General features: G+C 44.9%; 1 protein-coding gene across 1 annotated transcript; it reads right to left on the reverse strand.

The window, feature by feature from the left end:
- Positions 1-17,045: 17,045 nt before the first annotated feature.
- Positions 17,046-18,774, reverse strand: LOC124684511 (60S ribosomal protein L30-like). Its single transcript, XM_047218810.1, has 4 exons — positions 18,687-18,774; positions 18,474-18,579; positions 17,468-17,569; positions 17,046-17,321 (listed from the first exon to the last, which is right to left on the reverse strand). The coding sequence occupies exons 1-4, from the start codon at positions 18,705-18,707 to the stop codon at positions 17,206-17,208; spliced, it is 345 nt and encodes a 114-aa protein (XP_047074766.1). The 5' UTR covers positions 18,708-18,774; the 3' UTR covers positions 17,046-17,205.
- Between the last annotated feature and the right edge of the window lie 201 nt (positions 18,775-18,975).

An 18,975-nucleotide genomic window follows, 5' to 3' on the forward strand; every position in this document is an offset into this window, starting at 1 on the left:
ATGTATAGGGAACTCCTGGAGGAGTGAACGGAGAGAACAGGATCATATGGGATGATCCTTGTTTCCACATGTACCTATGACCCTAACAAGCTCAAACATAGCCCGTAATGTGAGAATTTGATAAGGATCAGATCAAAGGGGTAGGCAGTAGTCAAAGCGGGAGCTGGGGGTTTCGTGGAAATCTGACATCGGACCTAGGAATATTTTAAAGAAGTTGTGTCCACATAGTGTTTAATTGATTCAGAGATGGTTTCTATCCAATACTGCCCTCAGGTGTGCAGGGCTACTGGACATGGGTTGCAGTGCTGCATTGGCAGATTACACAGTGTACTCAGGGGGAACTCCTCGGAGAACCGGAAGGAGAGAACCCTGGATCATATAGGATGATCCTTGTTTCCCTATGTACCTATGACCTAACCAAAGCTCATGGGCATACGCCCATGGGGACTTCAAATCAGGATGCAGTCAAAGAGGTAGACGACGCAGTCCAACGGGAACACACTAGGGATTTTAGATCAAAAATGGAACACATGGACCATAAGGAATACAGTAAAGGGTGTATGTGTCCATGGCCACAAAGTGATTTAGAGATGATTTCTATATCAATACACACATATTACCTGGGTTGTGCAAACTTGGACATGAGTTCCTGCTGTGGCCCGGGTGCATGTATAGAGACTCCTGGGAAGTGACAGGAAAACTTAGGAATCACTATGAGATGATCACTTGTTTCCCACATGTACCTATGACCCAGCAAGCTCCGGCATGACGCCCGCCCGCGGGACTAGATGGGATCGCGGTAAGAGGGAGTGGGCAGTGGCCGGTCAAAGCGGAGATAGAGTTCTGGTCGAAATGAACATGGACCTAGATGGCTAGAAGTTTGTATCCACATGGCATGCACAAAGTGATTTGAGATAGTTCTATATCCAATGTGCCTAGGGTGCATTGCAGGCCTTCTCGGACAGGGGTTCCTCCACACACTTTGGCGGAGTTACGCATGTATAGGGGGAACTCCTCGGAGGTGAGCTTGGACAGCCTGGGATCATATGGGATGATCCTTGTTTCCACATGTACACAGAAGTATAATAGCTCAAACATAGGAAATCTCAGCGTAAGAGACCAGATGGGGGATGTGATCAAAGGGATAAATAGTGTGTTCAGCGAAGTAGAGTTTCGTAATCCCGAGCATCGGACCTAAGGGAATAGCCCCAGGTTGTGTGGTGTATTTATAGTGTTGCTGTAAAAGTGATTGAGATGGTTCTATATTGTCTACATAAGGTGTGCCCAGTTCTCTCCAGACAGGAAGGGTTCTTACTTCTAAGTGATTTGCCGTGTGGGGGAGGAACTCCTCGGAGGGTGAAGCGGAAGACATGAGATCATAGCAGGATGATCCTTGTTTCCCTATGTACCTATGACTAAACTAAAACAAAGCGTAGGCATAAAGCCAGCAGAACCCCGGGTAGGATACGATCAAAGGTTGGTGGCTGGCGGTCCAAGCAGTGGGGTTTTCGTCGAAGGCTGGCATCAGGGTTAGATGGCCCCAAAGTTGGCAGTATTGTCCCAAAAATGCACAAAGTGATTTTGAGAGGATGGTTCTGTGTCCAATGCTGCCCTCATGGTGTCAGTAGCTTCCTCAGACGGGGTTCTTACATAAGCGGATTTCCTGCGTGTGTGGGGAGGACTCAGGAGGGTGAGCTCGGAGAGGCCTGAATCATAGTAGGATGATCTTGTTTCCCCCATGTACCTATGACCTAACAAAAACTCAAAGCGTGGAAAGCGACACACACTTGCCAGAGAGACAGTGAATCACGATCAAGGTAAACAGTAGCGGTCCAGCAAGACTAGGGTTTATTGAAATCCAGGAAAAAAAAGAAAAGAAAAGCACATCGGACGGGATATTTGTCTAAAAGTTGTGTGTCCACATGTATACTATAAAAGTGATTGAGATGGTTCTCTATATCCAATACTACCACCTCAGGTTATTTGCAGCTCTTATGATAGAGAGGTTCCTTTCTTATAGCGGTGTTGCATGTATAGGAGAACTCCCTCTGGGAGTCGACAGGAATATGATCGGTGGGATGATATTGTTCCACGACCTTACTATATGTGGAGAAGCCCTAATAAAAATAAACGTAGTATGTTGCTATATAGAAGAGATAAATGGATGTCGAGATCAAAAGGAGTGGGCGGTGCTGAGAACTGGGTTTAGTGAGAAATAGACATCGGACCTCAGATATTTAAGAAAGTTATTATTGTCAGTAAACATTATAGGTGATTTGAGATAGTTCTATATCCAATGCTACCCACTCAAGATGTGTAATCTATGAAGTGAAGGGTTCCTGTAATAATGGTTAAAAATGTGTAGGAGGAACTCCTGGAGTGAAGGCTGAGGAGGAGAACATCTGGGATCATATGGGTGGATCTGTGTTTCCCACATGTACCTATGACCTGTAGCTCAAACGTAGGCATCTTGCAAGAGAGGAACCAGATGAGATCTGGAGTCAAAGGAAATTGACAGGCAGTCCAAACGGGTGAGTTGCGTTAAATGGTAACATCGGACCTAGAATGGCCCCAAGAGTTGGTATTATTAATCCACATGGCATACAAGTGATTGGGATGGTTCTCATATCATTCTTTTTCTAAGTGTGCCAGTCTCAGTTCTCGAGTTGGTTCCTACTAATAAGTGGGATTGCATATAGAGAACTCCTAGGAGGTGAGCAGGAGCAGGATCTGGCTCATGGTTGATCCTTGTTTCCCACATGTACCTGCTGACTAACGCCAAGCTCAAACGTAGGCATAGCTGCAGAGGTCTACGATGGGATGCGGGTGAGAGGTGGATGAGAGCAGCGGTCAGCGGGGCTGAGTTAATCCAGAGGAATGAGCATCGGACCTAGGGTGTTTGAAAGTTGTGTGTCCCAGACACACAAAAGTGATTTGGATGGTTCTGTATCCCAGTAGTGCCCCCTCAGGATGCCTGATATAGGACATAGGGTTCCTATGGGTAGGGTGCACATATATGAAGGAACTCTCGGAGTGGTAGGAGAGACAGGATCGCCAATGGATGATGTGAACCACGTATTTGACTAATTAGCTCAGCAGCTGACATCGCCCAGCGGAGAGACTGATGGGATGGAGTCAAGAGAAGTTGACAGCCCTTGGTCGTGGCGGGTTCTTGTCGAGAGGAAATCGAACACCATCGGACTAAGGACATTTAAGTTGTGTGTATTATAATACAAGGAGTGATTGTGAGATGGTTCTATATCCAATGCCACCTAGGGTGTGCTGACTTCTTTAGGATGTGAGTTCCTGCATTGACGGTCACATGTATAGGGGAACTCCTCGGAGGTGAGCCGGAGAGAACAGGATCATATGGGATGATCCTTGGTTTTACATATGTACCTATGACCTAACCAGAGCTCAAACGTAGGCATACGCCGCAGAGACCTGATGGATACGGTCGGAGGGTAGATAGGCGCAGTCCATGAGAACTAGGGTTTGATCGGAAGCCAGGCATAGGACCTAAGGGAATGGCCCCAAAAGTTGTGTGTGTCCACATGGCATGCATTTCACAGAGTGATTCCAGGATGGTTCTATGTCAATAAGTACCACTCAGGGTGTGTGTGGAAGCCTATGGATGAGGTTCTACACTTAGGCGGTGCATGTATAGAGAGGAACTCATAAGTGAGCCAGGAGGACTCTTGGGGATCATATGGGATGATCAACATTCCTATGTTTCTATCTCTGAACTGCTTTAAGCTCAAGCGTGATACATAAAGAGCTCCAGATGGGATGGTTGAGAGTGAGACGACGGTCAAAGCGGAAGCTAGGGTTCCGTGGAAATCGAACTCGGACAAGGGAATGGCCTAAAGTTTATTGTCCACATGGCGTATAAAGAAGTCGGTTCGGATGGTTTAATCAATCTTTGCCCTTTCAGTGTGCCGCTACCGGTTTATGGGGTTCCTACACTTGGCGGTGCGCATGTATGGGGGCTCAGGTGGCGGAGAAGACATGAGATCATGGGATGATCCTTGTTTCCCACATGTACCTATGACCAGTGCTGAAAGGAACATCGGCAATGAAGCATCGCCCGCAGAGGGAACAGTGGATGCGATCAAAGGGTAGACAGCGCGGTCAACGAACTTGGAGTTTCGTGAAATCTTGAACACATCGGACCTAGAGGAATGACCTTTAAAGAAAGTTGTGTAAATACATGGCATGCTACAAAAATGTGATTCGAGATGGTTCCATGTATCCAAATACTCTTGTCCAGTGTGCCGGCTCTCGGTTTATAGAGGTTCCTACATAATGAATTAACGTGGGGAATATAGGGTGGTGGAGAAACCTTAAGGATCATGCTTGGATGATCCTTGTTTCCCTATCAGCACCTATAGGCCACATAACAAGCTCCAATAGGCCTCCTTGAAGAACTGATAGGATGCGATCAAAAGGGTGGCAGGCGAGATCCCAAAATGAGAACTAAAGGTTTAAGTGAAATCGAGCTGGACTAAGGGAATAGCCCCAAAAAAGTTGTGTGTCACGTTGCACTTTTTTTAAAGTAGTTCAGGATGGTTCATATCCTAAGTACTCTTCCACCTAAGGGTTTGCTCTTTCAGACTGAGGTTTCTACACTTCAGCGGTGCACATAACATGGGAGAACTCTCCCAGTGGCAGAAAACAGCAGGATCATGTAAGTAGTCTTTGTTTTCACATGTACCTGCTGTGATGATAACAGAAGGCTCAAAAGCGTGAGGCATCGCCCCTTTGGAGAGAGCTATGGGATGGGGATCAAAGGGGGTAGTGTGGGATCCAAGCCTGAGCTAGGGTTTGATGAAATGGAACATCGGACCTAGGGAATATTTAAAAAGTTGTGTGTCCATAAGCATGCACAAAGTGATTTAAGATAGTTCCTCATCAATCTTTACCACCTCAAGGTGTGTAAATCTCGGACAGAGAGGGGTTTCAGCAAGGAGTAAATAGGAGTTTAGGGTTAGGGTTAAGATTAGTGTTAGTGTTAGTATTTGAGATGATCTATTAGTTTTTGTTTAAAAGCGCGAAATTTCCCCGTAAATTACAATGCAATGCACATCCCTTTCTAAAATCTACCCCTCGATCGTCTCTAAACACGGGACATTACGGTCAATGCACTAGGAACCACACCGAGCTCTACAATGAACCTCTTCATCCATACCGCTTCCGATGAAGCCTCTGAAGCCGCTATGTACTCCGATTCTGTTGAAGACTTCGCCACCGTGCACTGCTTCGAGCTTTCCCAGCTTACTGCAGCACCATTCAATATAAACACGTACCCAGACTGTGACTTAGAGTCATTGATACGTCTCCAACGTATCTATAATTTCTGATGTTCCATGCTTGTTTTATGACAATACCAACATGTTTTGTTCACACTTTATATCATTTTTATGCGTTTTTCGGAACTAACCTATTGACGAGATGCCGAAAGGCCGATTCTTTGTTTCTGTTGTTTTTGGTTTCAGAAATCGTAGTAAGGAAATATTTTCGGAATCGGACGAAATCAACTCCGGAGATCTTATAATTTCAGGAAGCTTCCGGAGCACCGGAGAAAAGTCGGAGGGTGCCGGGGGGCCCCACCCCACAGGGCGGCGCGGCCCAAGGGGGGGCGCGCCCCCCTATGGTGTCGTCACCCCGTGGCCCCTCCGACTCCGACTCTCGGCCTATATAATCGTCCCTGACCTAAAAACATTGACGAAGAAGACGGAAACAGAGAAAACCATCCAGAGCCGCCGCCATCGCGAAAGTCCAATTCGGGGGTCAGAACTCTCTGTTCCGGCACCCTGCCGGGACGGGGAATTGCCCCCGGAGCCATCTCCACTGCCGTCTCCACCGCCATCTTCACCGCCATCGCTGTCTCCATGATGAGGAGGGAGTAATTCACCCACAGGGCTGAGGGCTCTACCGTAGCTATGTGGTTAATCTCTCTCTCGTACTCCAATACAATGATCTCGTGAATTGCTTTGCATGATTGAGATCCATATGATGAGCTTTGTATCGCTACTAGTTTATGTGCTACTCATGTGATGTTATTAAAGTGGTCTATTCCTCCTGCATGGTGTAAAGGTGACTAGTGTGTGCACCGTGTGGTTCTTGTCGTAGGCTATGATCATGATCTCTTGTAGATTGTGGAGTTAATTATCATTATGATAGTATTGATGTGATCTATTCCTCCTTCATAGTGTAATGTGGACGAGTGTGTGCACTATGTTAGTTCTTGGTTTATTTTGCAATGATCTATTATGCTCTAAGGTTATTTAAATATGAACATTGAATTGTGGAGCTTGTTAACTCCGGCATTGAGGGTTCGTGTAATCCTACGCAATGTGTTCATCATCCAACAAAAGAGTGTATGTAGCACATAAGAGAAAGAGTTATTTATTATGCGATCAATGTTGAGAGTGTCCACTAGTGAAAGTATGATCCCTAGGCCTTGTTTCCAAACATCGAATCTCCGTTTATTTATCGTTACAGTTGCATGTTTACTCGCTGCCATATTTTATTCAGATTTCTATCACCACTCATATACATCCATACTACTTGTATTTCACTATCTCTTCGCCGAACTAGTGCACCTATACATCTGACAAGTGTATTAGGTGTGTTGGGGACACAAGAGACTCCTTGTATCGTGATTGCAGGGTTGCTTGAGAGGGATATCTTTGACCTCTTCCTCCCTGAGTTCGATAAACCTTGGGTGATCCACTTAAGGGAAACTTGCTCGCTGTTCTACAAACCTCTGCTCTTGGAGGCCCAACACCTGTCTACAAGAATAGAAGCACCCGTAGACATCAAGCTATTTTCAGGGCGCCGTTGCCGGGGAGGTAAGGTAAAAGGTATTCACATCCTCCGACTACTAAGCTATTTCCTAGCACTGTTGCTGGTGTGTGAGTGCTCGAAGCTATCTCCTTTAGATCCTGCAATTGCATCTTTTTGTTTCTTGTTTACACTAGTTTGGCATAATGGACAATGAGCTTCTTACTTTATTTCCTGATTTAAGACATGGATGTGTTGATCCGAAAATTAAAAAACCCATGGAACATATTAGCATGAATACTTTGAATACCATTGTTGCTAATGATATGGATAAGTCTAAGCTTGGGGAAGCTAGTTTCTGTGATCTTTTTAGCTTCCCATCCTTAGGGGAGAAAATTTGCTCTGATAATGCTTTATCTCCCATATGCGATAACTCTAATGATGCTTGTGATATTTTAAATCCACCTACTGCAAGTACTGCTTTCAAGATACCCATGAAAATTATTGAACGTGTTATTGATAACCGCTATGAAGGGGATGGAACTGTCCATCCCGGAGATCATTCTACTGTTTTTACATGAATTATGCGGGTTATTCAAGTGTGTAGGTATCTCTATGGATGAAGTGAGGAAGAAGCTATTCTCTTTTCGTCTGTCCGGTAAGCGGCGCATTGGTATAAATTGTTGAAGAATAGTCATTCTCTTGGTTGGGAGGAAATTGTACCTCTCTTTTATTCTAAATTTTATCCTCCTCATGAAGTGCATATTGATAGGAATTATATTTATAACTTTTATCCTCGTGATAAAGAGAGTATTTCTCAAGCGTGGGGAGATTGAAATCACTAATGCTCAAATGTCCCATTCATGAGCTCCCCCGTAATGTTATTATTAATAATTTTTATGCGAGGCTTTCAGGACAACACAAGGACTATCTGGACGCGTGTTCGGAGGGATCTTTCACAAGCAAGGAGGTTGAAGCAAATGAGCTATAATTTCAGAAGCCCAAAAGAATAGAAGAGCTTCTAGGAGCTTCTAGCCACCACAGCTTCTTCCCACCGAAACAGAGAAGCTGGCTTATGCATAAGCAGAAGCCCAAAAGAAGTCACCCTAAGCCTTGTATCGAGAGGGAGTACTTCTCATGCATCCAAAATCCTTGAGCCAACCACTATGCCATTTGTGTCCACCATACCTACCTACTACATGGTATTTATCCGCCATTCCAAAGTAAATTGCTTGAGTGCTACCTTTAAAATTCCATCATTCACCTTTGCAATATATAGCTCATGGGACAAATAGCTTAAAAACTATTGTGGTATTGAATATGTACTTATGCACTTTATCTCTTATTAAGTTGCTTGTTGTGCGACAACCATGTTTCTGGGGACGCTATCAACTATTCTTTGTTGAATATCATGTGAGTTGCTATGCATGTCCGTCTTGTCTGAAGTAAGAGTGATCTACCACCTTAATGGTTGGAGCATGCATATTGTTAGAGAAGAACATTGGGCCGCTAACTAAAGCCATGAATCATGGTGGAAGTTTCAGTTTTGGACATATATCCTCAATCTCATATGAGAACACTAATTGTTGCCACATGCTTATGCATTAAAGAGGAGTCCATTCAGAAGAGACCAGCGAATTATTTCACTTAATGAATACAAACAAGGGCATACCAAGTGTAATGCATGCCGTCACATTGTATGTCTTCCCTCCAGTCATGTTGACCTCAAGAAAGAAATATTGTTGCACCCCTTTTGAAGGAAACTCTCTCTTACAGCCCACAAGATTGCAATGGTACCACATGCACTTCTTTGACATTATAGGAAATAGGGTCATATTGCTGGGAATCAAATCATACCCAGAAGCCTGATAAAAAGAAACTATTGATTAGTAAGAGACTACAAGATAAGCAGTTAGATGTCATTTGGAGTTTCAAGACAGAGGTCCAAAAGGTATCTTTTGAGTTGAGGTTTAAGTAAACCGCATTCTAAGCATACCTTATCTAGAAAAAACACAAGGTATCTAACAAAACTTCCTGCCAAGCATTAGACATGCAAAATGCATAGGAGCTACACATGAGACCGTAAGCCAGCTTATTTTATCTATACATAGTTGCATGTTGTACAGTTTCGTGAACATGCTTTGCAGGCCAGGGAAGCTTCCAAGCCCCCCATTATTCTAAGCTGTATGATACCGTGTGGCAACATACTGTTAATGTGGAGGCGATCCTACACGAACAGTTCCAGATTTCCAGTACACAGTTGGATCTAAACATGAAATCGGTATTATTTTCATGTTCACTTTTGCAGTGGGTGTAACTATAAACAATGTAAATGATGATAAAATATCAATGAATGAAGTAACTGATCACCATGTTATGAACTTTCCGATATTCCATAGCAGCATTCCAGAGGGCATTTTCTCTCTCGAGCACAATCTCTTTATCAACAGGCCTAGAACAAAAAAAAATTGGAAAATTACATTTAACCGTAATTAATCAGGCTAAGCTAAGAAAAATAGTTGAACAGGTCATCCAAAAGATAAATTCCGCAACACAAAATTGCAAGTACCCAAATTGTTCACACAGCACCCTGATAAAGGATGACAATGGAGTGGAAAACCCCACAAAGGTATACCATCAATGATTTACTCTGGATGTAGACATAACAGAAAACTCCATTTGCATATTGAAGCATAATACTTACTCATTTCCCCACTTGATTTCATCACAGTTACTCTTGCGGTTGACCAAGTGGCGCACATCAATGTTGCAGTCCACGATTTCGATAAGCTGGCCCATCCTCCTCAGGACTTCCATCCCTGATAGCATAATGTTGTGCCACTTCCACTACAAGAAATATGTTGACTTGCGACACTTCATTTTTGTCACTGAATCGTCATTATATTTAATCTATGACGTTTTTATGACAAAAAATAGATTGTCAAAAACGGAGCGTCAGTAATTAACCAACATGACCTTCTACTTGAAATCGTCATGATCGTCTACGACGATATTTCATCGTCATAACATCTATGACGATCTAATATCGTCATGGGCGATCAAGGCATGCCACATCAGATCCTACGTGGCCAGTCTGACGTGGCAAAATTATGACAAAAACAAATCGTCGTAGATCAAAATCAGCCCAGTCCATTTCACTGATCTACATGGGCCAAGCACAATAATTCTAGCCCTTTTCTCCCTGTCTTTGGCCCATTTGTCCGTTTGGGCTTAGCCTTTTTACCACCTTATTTTTCAGCCTTTCACTTTTGGGCCTTAATCTTTTTACAACCCTTTTATTTTCTATATGCTTTGGCCTTTTGCAGTCCATTTATTTTATTTTCGACCTTTATTTTTGTATCTGGTCCCACTAGTCAGATGGTTCCTGGTTCCACTAGCTAGATTCTTGCATTCGCTTTCAACTGATCAGATTTCCATTTCACACTTTCAAAACACATAAATCTATTTAATACAGAGAAGAGAACATATGAAATTCATCTAATAACACTACAATTTTACAACGTCTATTACAACCCAGATTTGCCTAATATTACAATATAATATACTCTTTGCAGAGTTAAGCTTCACAGCTTCGAATTTCTTAGGCCTCCAGGTCCTGAAAAGAGTGAACTGCCACATTTTTAGTCTAATGAAGCAAATATCTATAACTAATAAAATTAAAACAAAACAATTAGTAACAAAATACAAAGACAAATCAGCAAGAAGCTAGGTCTGAATCACTTAGGAAAGCACACATGCTCATTCGGTTGGGCATGCAAATCATGTTGTTGCCACGTATTAAAAGTTTTCTATGGTGCTTCTGTTGCACAATCAATAACAACTTAGAAGCATAATTACATGCTCTAAAATTTTGTTGCAACGATAGTGCAAACTAAAATTTTGCATGATCAATACCTGTCTCCAATCATACCAACTTCAAATCATACCAACTTCAGGGATCTAATACAGTTTGCCTATTAACTATGACATACGAATGGGTCAAAAATAAATCTTCAATCACAAGCTATTGCAATTTTGTAAGACTGAGATATGCATAACGGTATCATAGTTTCCAACAAATAAAACTAGCTCGTTTTGGAAACCTTGCATCTAAGTTAGCATACACAGACCAGTAAATATGATGCTAGTTTAGAAACAATCCAAAAAAACAGCTGCATAGTCAACTGAAGTGCACCAATATAATCTGACAAATTGCACCAACACATAGTGCGCCAAAAAAATGAGATAAAAAGAGGGATAGCACCTAATGCACAATTGTTACTCGCATACGTACCCTTTCCACAGTGACAGGAGAAGCGCTTCCAGGGGAGGAAGACAAACCTCACCGCTTCTCCTTACCTTCGATCCAGCAACCAAAACCATTAGATCTGCAACCACATCTAGGAAAGGAAAGAGATGGCAGCCACAAAATTAAAAGACATGTCGCTCTAAGATTTACAGGAAGCATCATTATCCACCACAATAAATAAATGGGACAAATGCACGAATTGACATTAGCCACCTGGAGATTGTACTACTTGCCAGAATATACCAATAAGTATTTACTATTACATGTGTGTATGGCTATGCACTACCATCTTGAAACCAGACTTATGTTTCTTATAAAGACAAACTAAACCAGACTTATGCTTCTACTTGGTCCCCTCGGGGAGCAGCTTGTGATGCTCAGAGAGGACAGATGTGAAATTTAAATCACAAATAATAAACTGATGGCAAACAGACTAATGTTGTAAATACAAAATATTCCATATGAGTGTTATGGCAGTAGAAAAATACACTTGTGAGATATCAGGACATTTATTTTCATCAAACAAACTACCCAAACCACAAATAATCATTTTAAAACCCTTGAAGCCCCATATGTTTAGATCAGAACTCATCGCTATGAAGAATTGGACGTAGTTACACTTCTCGTCGGCAGATTTAGTTTTGCTAAAGCATAGCTAGAGCAAAGGTAGACATGGTATATTTTGGTGTTGCAGTATTGTCATGATATAGAAGATAAGATTATTTTAGTAGCAAGGCATTCTATCATGATATACAAGATACATTGCAGTACTGTCACTATATAGAATAAAAAACTGCAGTACTGCCGTTATATAGAATAAACAGTAATCTGATACAGTTGTCTCAAACATGAATAGAATTGATTACCAGATTTAAAATGTATGGAACATCAGACAGTAGGGCAATCACTTGATCAATCCTAACAAACATCAGGTTTTCGATTCCCTCATGAACTCGAATCAGACACAGCAGAAAAAAGAAGCTCTCCATTCTAGTGCTCTAGTGACAATTAACAATATAAATGGAGTGCTATGAGGGTTACTGCAACTCCTAAAAGAACAGTCCTCACGAAAAAGCTCAATATTGGTGCTTGGCTATAAAGGTAAAACAACAATAATTGATCGAGAGAGATGGATTTCATCTACAAACCCATTTAGCAAATTGAAGAGATTGGTTCCAAAATTTAGGGGCAGATGGGGGAACAAAGAGAGCGGACGCACCGCTGGAGCAGAGACAGGCGCCGAGGACTGACCTACTGTTATCACCAGATTTTGGCTAAATCAGGAGGTGGGCCGCGATCAAGATGGGCTTGGAAGATTACATATGGAAGATCTATGAAGCGGCCCTGCACGGAGAATTTGGGCTAGTTAGCCCGTGTATCTTAATTTAATAGATTGTGTATCGATTTAGAAGTTAGAGTTTATCTCGTGCACGGTTTAGTGCACGCCCACATTAGAAAGTCCCATGGACTATAAATATGTACCTAGGGTTTATGGAATAAACAACAACTCACGTTCAACCCCAAAACAAACCAATCTCGGCGCATCGCCAACTCCTTCGTCTCGAGGGTTTCTATCGGAGTAGCGACATGTCGCCTAGATCGCATCTTGCGATCTAGGCAGCACAAGCCCCACGTTGTTCATGCGTTGCTCGTATCGAAGCGCTTTTGATGGCGAGCAACGTAGTTATCATTAGATGTGTTAGGGTTAGCATTGTTCTTCGTTTAAGCATGCTTACGTAGTGCAACCCTTGCATATCTAGCCGCCCTCACGCCTGTCTCGGTGTGGGGGCGGCACCCGCTTGATCATTATTTAGTAGATCCGATCCGTTACGATTGCTCCTTGTTCTACAAGGATTAGTTTAACATCTCGCAATAGTTAGGCCTTACAAAGGGGGGAGGATCCAGGTGGCACGTAGGGTGGCGTTCGCAAGTCCTAAACGGGATGTTCCGAGGATCAACTTCATGTTGGTTTTTAGGCCTTGTTTAGGATCGGCTTACGAGCACCGTGCGTGGCCGCGAGGCCCAACCTGGAGTAGGATGATCCGATTATGCGGTGCCTAAATCGTCGTAGATCTCATTAGCTCTATCTTGATCAAGCAGGACCACCAAGTATTCGTGCACCCCGTACGAATCATGGGTGGATCGGCTCTTTGAGCCGATTCACGAGATAACCCGAGAGCCGATCGAGGCTCGTATTTAATGTTTACATGTATGCCCGCGAGGAAACTAAGCGAGGCATCCCCATCACCTTCCCGACCGGGTATAGGTCGGGTGGCACGCCCTTGCACTTTGCATCGCCGCGTGTGACCAGAAGAGCATTGCGGGCCGTCGCTCGGAGGGGTCTCAGCCAGCCGCAGCTCTAGGCTCTTCCCGGCTCTACGGTGTTGACAAGGCCGCTGCCCGCCGGTGGGTTTTGGCAATCAACACCTACCGTCAATGCTGCTGGTGCGCTCCAGTCGCCTTCGTCCTCTCGTCTCACCTTCACCACCTGCAGATGCGGTTCATGACCTGGGAGGAACACACAGAAACGAATGGTTAAAGAGAAATAAATGGCGAAACCAGGAGTCTAACAAGCGCAAACGAGAGGGGAGCGAGGAATTGTTCCTGGAACTAAGAATGGCGAGGGGAGGTTGTCCTCGGCCGCGGATCTAGCGTGGTCGAGCGCGGAGGTGTGCAGAACCATGGGCGGCGGTGGATCCCGCAAGGGGATATTTCTGGGTGCGGTCGCGGCGCTAGATGACGGGAAGGAACGAGGCGAGCTCGCGAGAGCCGCCGCCATCGCGTTGTCGTCGACGCGGCCTTGCGACGGCGAAGTACCCTGCCCCGCGTGGCCGCGTAGTGGAGGTGCTGGAAAGAGGAACACGAGCGATAGAGCCATAGAGGTCGGATGGGCTTTGGCGGGCGCAACATTGCTGACTAAAATGGTGGAGGCGGCGGCCGGGTGTGGTAGCGCTGAGGGAGAATGAATCTGGGCAAAAGGCTTGGCGGCGGGGGCAGCTATGGATAGGAGAGACGCCTAGGGTTAGGAATTTAGAATTGCACGGAAATACCCCTAGTTATTTCGGTGCTGCAACGGGACTTGTGGGGTGTTTCGGTCATTTTCCGTCCAAAGAGGGGGAGGCTGAACAAGTTGGCGCCGAGAGGAAAAAAATTCGTTGGAGTGGAGGGAAATTGCATTTTGGGAGAGAAGTTTGCAGCAGCGCACGGATTATTTGCACTTTTCTACATACTTTTTCAATTAAAAATGAATTGGGTTAACCATCTTACACAGACTGAATGGTATATCACCAAAAATAAATGTTGATTTAGCTGAAAGAATTTTAGTGACCGTGCATAAAAAAGGTTAATTTTGAATCGAGTCACTCAAGATGTTGCCCAAACTAAATCAACTCCCCAAACTAAACCTTCAATATGAACCACTTGCTCTCGCGATTCTAAACCAAGTGCATTGTTCATGGTGGGACCTCCTCGATCCCCTCTCATGGCGGGCCCCGCACGCCAACATGGAGAGCAAGCATGGAGACCTTATACACAGTTATATTCACATCGTCGTAATTTCCTAGGGTTTTGGTCCCCTCAAAACAGCTAACGACTATTCAGTGCGAAATCGTCATAGCATCATGACGATTTTATCCAGAGTCACTGAGAAAAGGTCACCAGTCAACACATTTCTTGTAGTGTTCTCTTCCGCGGCTTCAACATCTGCCCGTTCCTCCTCCTTGTCCCGCTTTTCTTTGTCCTGATCTTTGTATGGAAGGTATGGAGGAAGAGATGGCTTGGTGGGCGGGAGTGGCTTGGTTAGCACATCCATTGGCTCATCAAAAGTAGTTGTGGGCACAACTAGATCCTCCGATTCCATCGAATTCTACTCAGATCAGGACCTTGAGTGAAACTAGTAGATCCCAAACCCGTAACTGTATGCCCCCAAGCAGGCAAAGCAGAACTAAAAATAACACACCAGTTTAAGTCGCTAAAACTCTGCTGGCAGGCTAATCCACGAAGAGAGAAACCGGGATAACCTGCTATGTCGCGCGGGCGACGGCGGAATCGTGCGTCGGGAGCGTTGGGAGCCGGCGGCGGAATCGAGCGTCGCGCAGGCAGCGGGGGTTTGTTTGCGAGAGGTTTGGGCTTCGCCACCTGCCTCCCGACGGGGTTAATAAGAGGGGGTTAATCATAAGAAGGGTCGGAGTCGGATGCCGTCCGTTCGCGGTTTACGATGGGGCCGGTTTCTTTACATAATAATCGTTCTGAAGTAGTATGCATGTATGTACATGCACAACACAGGTCAGTAGTTCTAAGCACGACAAGAAATCATTCTAACCTCTCCTAAGCTCGTTTGTGAAACAGTTTATTTTAGCAAAATTCTAAGCGAAATTTTGAGTCCAAATATACATCTAATGATGTCATCTGATGATGCAGCTAGAAGCCTAGAAGGTTGCCCTTCAGGCACTGAAATCTAGGGATTGGCACTTGAAAGGAGCTTTCGATTATTTCTATAGCCAGCCACAGTTCTCTGACCAATTTTCGGACATCAACAAAATTCAGGACATAAGATCCATCGCTAGCTTAAGACTTAAATTTCAGCACAAGATCCACCACTGCTCGCGGGCAGGTCTAGATCAGAAAAAAAGTGTAGGTCTGAATGTACCTTCTTGCGGCTGTTCTTCCACCGAAACTCCCAGCCGACCTGTGCTTACTGCTTCCCCGTGGACCTCGCCATCTGCTTGCAAAGGACCCCATGGATCTCCCGGACCTTAGCTGCTCAGAGCATCTCCAGCTGCTGGACATACTTTCTGCCCAGTCGCGCTCAAATACGGTGTCTGTCGCCATGAGCCCATTCTCCCTTCACAGGTGACGCTTCGAACACACCACACATAGCGAGAACCGAGGCGGGGAGTGGTGGGCTCGACGCGTTACTGATACGGAAGTCTAAAACCCATCGCCTACCTCTGGTCAAACGACGTTAATGGCGCCTAGGCTTTCCCAGGCGACGCAGTGAAGCGTCTAGTCAGCATGGCCGTGTGGCCATCCACGCCGGCGTTTATTGCGACCAACACCCTGCTGTCGCCTCGCCTGCCGCCGCTGTACAATAAAGAGTGTGCCCTCCTTCCTCACGTCACGTTCCACATTCTTATCTCATCGCACCTCCTTCCTACGTTTCAATGTTGTCCTCCCGCAAAAAACATCCTCGCCACGAACAGCTTCGGGCACGACAGCGGTAGCCTCACGGTGGCGGTGGCATGGGCACTATACCGCGCGCGGTATCTTGTCCCACCGGACATGCGCCTGCTAAGTAGCGGCGGCTAAAGAATGGCCGTCAACGAGATCGACATCCTACTGCCGCCAGGAACCAAACGTTGGAGGGACGTGATTAGTACCCAGCATGCTCACCTCAGCGCGCACCAATCCCACCTGGGCTCTCACCGGGCTCTCACCGGCAACGATGACTGTTGGACAGACTTCTTCTGGACGCAGTACAACACTAACATGAACAACACCGACAGTCTCATCGGCCGGAGGAACGTGGAAATAAATGTGGAAATAAATGGGACGGGCTGGCAGCACCGAGATCAGCCCGTGTCCACTTACAGGCTGATCCACAGTAAGACAGTTTTGTTTCTTCCCCATGCCTTGTACAGGTCTCTACGTACAAATGGCTGATGCCGAAATACCGAGATGGATATATAGGGAAAGCTACAGAAAGGAAACATGATCACAACCAAACACTTAATTGCATTGTAAGTTCGTTTTTCATCAAAGCTGTTTGTGCAAGGAATAATAATTGCTGATGACATTGGCAATTTCGGAAACATGATCACATCCGAACACTTAATTGCATTGTAAGTTCGTTTTTCATCAAAGCTGTTTGTGCAAGGAATAATAATGGCTGATGACATTGGCAATTTCACTTTCTTGTACCAACGAACATGTGAACTACTAACCATCAAAATGGGCACAACAAAGATTTCACTGCTCCATAGATTTAAAAAATCATCTCATAAAACAAAACCATAGGAATGCGTTACAAAACAGTCACAGGAAGTTTGAACTGTGTTTGCCAGTTCCACACTACATCTCATCTCAGACTAAAATAGGTAAGGCCCTCCTCTTCACTGGGTGTTGCCAGGAGCGGTGCTGGTGATGATGTCCGAGTCACCCGGATCAATGATGCTGAGGCAGCCCACCCGGTAGTACTTGCCGCAGGCTGTTCCAAGATCAACGTTGTCTGGAAGAAGAAAGTCACATTAACACATATTGCAACAGACAACCATACAATGTACCAGGTGAGATAGCGGTGATACACAAGCTAATTCATACTCATCAAACAAGCATTGGAAGGAATGATTTGGGAATAGGATTAAAGAATCTTACTTCCATGGAAGTGGTGCACGCTGATCTTTGCCAACATAGCGTAGTACTCAATCTCAGATTTCCTGAGCGGCGGGCAGTTGTTTGCGAGGATAATCAACTTGCCTGAACAAAGAAACAAATGAGACTATTTGAACAGAGCCACATGAAACAGATCACCAATGTTACAAATTAATACATCTTAGGTTTTAACGATCTACACAGAATAAATAGCTATCACAGGCACAATTTAACTAGAGATTACCAATGACCTACAAATTCTACATTACGAACACAGCAACAGATAATGAGGGTTCAGACAACAATAAACAAGTATTCCAGCCTCCATTGTCCCCTAGATATGGAAGAGATCTTGAAGAAGTATTAATCAAGAGGCTGGTATCATTCTAGGGCGCTGTATTCATCTCTAGGGCACGGCAAAAGCAAGCCAAAGAGGTAAACTTCAGTCCCATTCCATTCCAGAATCTAAAATGCCGACACAAAAATTAAGTGAAGATCATAAGATGAAGTTACAATTGGTCTCAACCAAATAATTCAAGCTCCAATGGAAGTACCAACAGGAAAGAAATCTTTCTAGAGTACTTCAGTCATCACCTAAAAGAGGAGGCAAAAGCAAGCCTACGAGCCAAACTGTAGTTCCAATATGCAATCAAAACCCAACACTACAGACGACAATACTGAATGAACGTCATGACATTCAGCGCAAGGCACTGTAACTCAGCTCCCAATCTTCAAAACCATTCTTCAAGGAAGTAAAACATATAATCCATCTAGAGACTAAGCTAGAGGTCAAGTTCTAAAAAGGGCTAACAATTCCAAGCACAAATAACAACGACAGCCATTAACCTTTCCACTGTGCACAAGTGGCTAAGCAACAGATCTGCAAACAGAGAGATTCTGCATTTCTGATAGTAGGAGATCCAGCAAAGAACCAGACTAATCAAATATCCACGGCAGCAGATCAAACAAATCTACACAACCGTCGTAAGTAAGAGGTCAGGATCCATACCCTTGGAGCTCCGGAGCGTCTTGAGGACGGTCCTGTAGCCGAGCGTGTACTTGCCGCTCTTCATCACCAGCTGCAGCTTGTTGTTGATGTTCTCCGTGCTCTTCTTCTGCAAAACCGAATCGAACCCCGTCAGAAATCGACCACCGTCGCATCAGCACGGAACAGAATCAACTCGGAACGGAAGGAGGGGCTGTGCTAGGGTTCGTAGCGTACCGCCTTCTTGGTGGGAGCCATCGCGTCCGGCGGGCGGGCGACCGACCTCGGCAGGCGACGACCTGGGCGGCAGGAGGAGGCGGGTGGCTTCGGGGGCGGCGGCGCGGTAGGGTTGAGAGGGAGAGGGAGTATATAGGTGCGACCGTGCGGACGAAATTACGTCATTACCACTGGGCCTAGCGTGCTGGAATGGATCGATTTGTTGGGCCTTACTGGACCTCGTCGACCCCAAAATCGCTGAATGGGCTGACAAGGTGGATCCAGTGCGTACAAAGACAAGTGCAAATGT

Source organism: Lolium rigidum, chromosome 1 (assembly GCF_022539505.1).
Source record: "Lolium rigidum isolate FL_2022 chromosome 1, APGP_CSIRO_Lrig_0.1, whole genome shotgun sequence".
Lineage (NCBI taxonomy): Eukaryota > Viridiplantae > Streptophyta > Magnoliopsida > Poales > Poaceae > Lolium > Lolium rigidum.